Source organism: Sinohyriopsis cumingii, chromosome 6 (genome assembly GCF_028554795.1).
Source record: "Sinohyriopsis cumingii isolate HCF-2022 chromosome 6, ASM2855479v2, whole genome shotgun sequence".
In the NCBI taxonomy this organism is placed as follows: domain Eukaryota; kingdom Metazoa; phylum Mollusca; class Bivalvia; order Unionida; family Unionidae; genus Sinohyriopsis; species Sinohyriopsis cumingii.
Window position 1 is genome coordinate 160215814 of NC_142966.1, and position 4468 is coordinate 160220281.

Below are 4468 nucleotides of genomic sequence, written 5' to 3' on the forward strand. Positions count from 1 at the left end.
AAGAATATTGTAAAAATAACCTTTTGTGACATTTTTGATGGCTTGGTCTACACTTCTTTAAAATGACAAAACTACATTCATCTCAAGTACTGTCTAAGTCAATCTGGCATAATGATAATATCATAGTTGAGTATGGTAATTCAAAATAGATATATGATGGGATAGAATAACTTTGAGTTTGTTTTAAATGAATGAGAAGTTAGAAACATCATGGTGGTTCTTTAAATCATTAGTCAAGTATAAAATTTGTAACAGGTGTTACAATAGGAGTTTTGGAAAATGAAGAGATTTTCCTAGATGAGAAATATCGATAGCAGCGGTTAGTGAAGACAATTTTGAATCTAAGCAATCAAGCATCAGTGATGTCACAGTCTGATTGGGTTCACATGACCTTGACGTGCTCTTCATCACACGGCCAATAAATAAAAAAATATATATGTATAGCCTATCTTTTGATGAAAAATGTCATCAAACCATATAGCAACAATAACAATAACAAATGCTGTGTATATTTACGTTTACAAGTATATGGTGATAATGAGTCTATTGAAATTGGGTTTTAAACCTTATCCCTAATGGATTGAACATTGTCATGAATTACTGTGCCAAGATGTCCTGAATGTTGACGAGAGAGAATGTTGTTGAAATTGGTGTACGTTTATTTCTTGACATAATCTTGATGTATACATAATCTTAGTCCAGACCGTCATTTTGATAAGTATTGTTAATACTTAATAATTTGTTGTGACACGACGTTTTGGTGGGGATAAGGGATGTGGACATGTTTACTGATTCAGTGTCTTATAGGGTGCAAAACTATATTCTGATATGTTTCCTTGGAAACAGAGTATTATTACAAAATAATTTTGAGATTAACAATGTAGAAATGATATATTAACAAGTAATATTATGGCATTACCTTGGAAAATAGTAAAGCATCATCATCATGAAATATCACTATAAAATGGGTTTCAGGCAGAAGTAACAACGTCGCCATGTTACTGTATTAAGAAAAATCATTAATGCGTATCATTCAGCTTCATTCTTTTGGCAAAATTAGCACATCACGTTTTTTTAGAAGTCAAAATCATTGTTCCACTCTTGCCTGGAAAATGATATGTTCATGCTACTACATGTATTTGAGGCAATGTATTATTATTATTGTATCATTTTGGAGATCACATACTAAGTGCTTCATTGTTACCTTATAAACAGGGTAATATGTATACATGAGTTATGTGTATACCAATGTAGTGTTACTACACCAGGAGTTTGGCGGTCCCAAAATGAGTAGTACACTTTCATATGGAGAAATGAAAATATTATCACATGATATTTTTGTTTACCAGTGTAGTATTCTTACTACAGCAGGGTTTGGAGATCACAAAATCAGTATAGCACTGTTCCCTGGGAATAGACTAATTTTTTTGCATGGGTTTGGTATTTAGCAATGTAGTATTGTTATTACATCAGGTTTTGGTGATCATAAAATCAGTTTTAAACTGTCACATGGAAATTGGGTAATATTAATACATATGTGTGGGGATAACAATATAGTATTGTTACTAAGCAGATTTTGGTGATCACAAATTATATTTTCACTGTCAACTGGAAATAGAATAATATTACTACATGGGTTGGGGATACCTATGGAGTATTGTTACCACATCAGAGTTGGATGTCATAAAAGCAGTTTTACAATGTCGCCCGCAGATTGGGTAATTGTACTACATGTGTTTGGAGGATAGTTATGAAGTAGTGTTATTACATCAGGTTCTGGTGATTATAAAATCACTTGTACACTGTCATCTGAAAATAGAGTATTATAAGTACATAGGTTTAGGGATCAATGTAGTATTATTATTACAGTTTTTGAGTATCATAAAATCAGCAGTTACCTTGAAAAAGATCAATGCCCCTACTGGTACATGGGTGTGCTGAGAATCAATGTAGTATTGTTACTACATCTCGTTTAGTAATTCACAAAACCAGTGCCTCGAAATAAGGTAATTTGTTTTGAGGGATGCTGTGTAGCATTGTTACAATATCTGGTTTCAGAGATCACAAATCAGTGTGTGGAAACTGGGTAATGTTACTACATGGGTTTCTGGGATAGCTACGTAGTATTATTACTACCTCATGTTTTGGAGGTCATAACATCAGTATTGGTAAATAGTGTAATGTTACTACATGCATTTTTGTTGGTGGCTATGTAGTATTGTTACCACATCAAGTTTGGAAGTCACAAATCAGTGCCTTGAAATAGGGTAATGTTACTACATGGGTTTGGGTTTTAGGAGGAGAGATATGTAAGATTTTTACTAAATTAGTTTTATTATTGTTACTACATCAGGTTTTGGAGATTAGTTCCTGATGATAGCGTGATGTTAATACATGGGTTTGGGGGATGTTGTGCAGTATTGCTATTACGATAGCTTTTGGAGATCATACAAATTCTATGCTTGGAAGGAGGGTAATGTTACTATATGTGTTTCGAATTAACCATGTAGCAGTGTTGCTAATACAATTCTTTTAAAAAGGACAAGCGATGCCTTTTTTATTCTGACAGCCATTTATTGTAATATATATTTTTTCTACGATAATATGTGCAGGTGCATGAACAACTTTTCTTATATTTTTCAGCCTTTGATCAACTTGAAGGCGTTAAGCTGTATATTGGTAATGCAACAAGGCCATGGATTTATAATCAAACAGAACTCAATATGTTTTTAAACCTAACGATGCGATTGCCAGTGTTATATCTTTGATGAGGTCGAAATAAATCCTGACCATATGCGAAGTAACTGTCGAAGGTGGTATGTAATTCCTTACATGTGTATGCTATAAATAGTGTAAGACAGTGTCAAAGAATAAAAAGTAAGATGATATGATCAGGCAATTTTTCAAATAACAAAGGTAAACCATGTTAATATAATTGAGACAGATTACACTGGCTGTTTCCATTGTAGAATAGAAAGAAGTTAACTCACATAAAGATGCGTTTTGGAAATATGTTTGGGAGTGAAATCTACTACTATTGTGTAAAGTATTCTTTTTATAATAGTGATTAGTTGGATTTGCACGATAAACTACTCTTTACTTTGCTTAATGTTCTTGATTAGTACTGCCTATGTCTTTAAACCGAGGACAATATCATGCGCAATATGTATCTGCTGGATATTTAGCTTTATAGACTATAATGTCTATTTAAGGTTAATATAAATAGCTGACAACGCAATTGTGTTCTTCGCACGATAAACATATGAGATAAGAATTAGCATACTGCCATCAGAGTAGATCATTAATAGCACAATAACAGGGTATTTGTCATGCCCAGAAATTATGCAGATATTTATATTGTCAGCTAGATATACATTTTGAATCAGTATACCGAGAAAAGAAATAACACAACCAATTGAGTTATATATAAAAGTGGGTCCACGAGACAGGTAAGGAATTGTCCCTAATTGTCGTGAATAATATTGAGAGATGTCACTAATATATGAGCATGAATGCAGTGACAATCTTCCAGATTCAAACAAAAGCGCAGGTTTCAGTTAATGGATTTAAAGAGAAGAAAGTTAAATTTTTCACTCTTTGCTTTTTCTCTACCACATAGCTTAACTATGTTAGTTGCATATTATATAAGAAACGCGTATATATCTTATACATATGAAGACATATATCACCAACTTAATGTAATTGCCAACATGTTATTCGAAGCTTTAATATTTCATCAAAGTATTAGCTGCATGTATTTGTTATTTTCAATGCCACATGTCGCAATAGCAATTTACCTCATGTTATGCATAAGGGTTGTGTAAATCGATAAGTCTTATATATATGTTCATGGAAATTTCTTTTCTGTAAAATTCTGTAAAAGTCTCGCAGTCATGTGTTTCTTTCTTTGTTAAATTTCCTCCTGCTTAACGTCTTTTAACGAAAATCGTTCAACATTTTGTTATATTAAACGTTTTTATCCAAGTGTTAATGTATGCATGAAACGGCCTTTCCTCTGACAAGGTAATTTTAACTTTCGAAAAAGCTCTTGAACATAACGAAGAATTAACTTTTTCTTTTAAACTTATATCGTGCCTAAATTTCACTTTAATTAATTTTAATTGGTTGTAAAATCTCAGTTATAATTAAATTTCATCTTTGCGGTTTTTCTTGACTGCTTTTGATTAATATTGTTTCTCGCTAAGTTATAAACATCATTTAACATTGTTTATGACTTTTGACTACTGGAAACAAAATCCTTATTTATATATATATGTATGTATGTGTGTGTGTGTGTGTGTGTGTGTGTGTGTGTGTGTTTTACTGAATACATATAGGACCTAATAAGTTATATAAGTCTGAAAATATTCTTTGTCAAATACAAAGTTTCGATGCTGACAGTAAGAAGAATACCTTAATAGAAAGGGATACAATATTATTCTGCAGACGTCTGCATGCACAGAAGGAC

General features: G+C 32.2%; 1 protein-coding gene across 1 annotated transcript in view; it reads left to right on the top strand.

Moving 5' to 3' along the window:
• The window catches only part of LOC149798397 (uncharacterized), a 34408-nt gene extending 30155 nt beyond the window's left edge, over positions 1-4253 (top strand). The window contains exon 3 of the mRNA XM_089960591.1: positions 2644-4253. Within this exon, the coding sequence (XP_089816717.1) occupies positions 2644-2768 (125 nt within the window). The 3' untranslated portion in view covers positions 2769-4253. The remainder of the gene's footprint in view (positions 1-2643) is intronic.
• Positions 4254-4468: the final 215 nt, after the last annotated feature.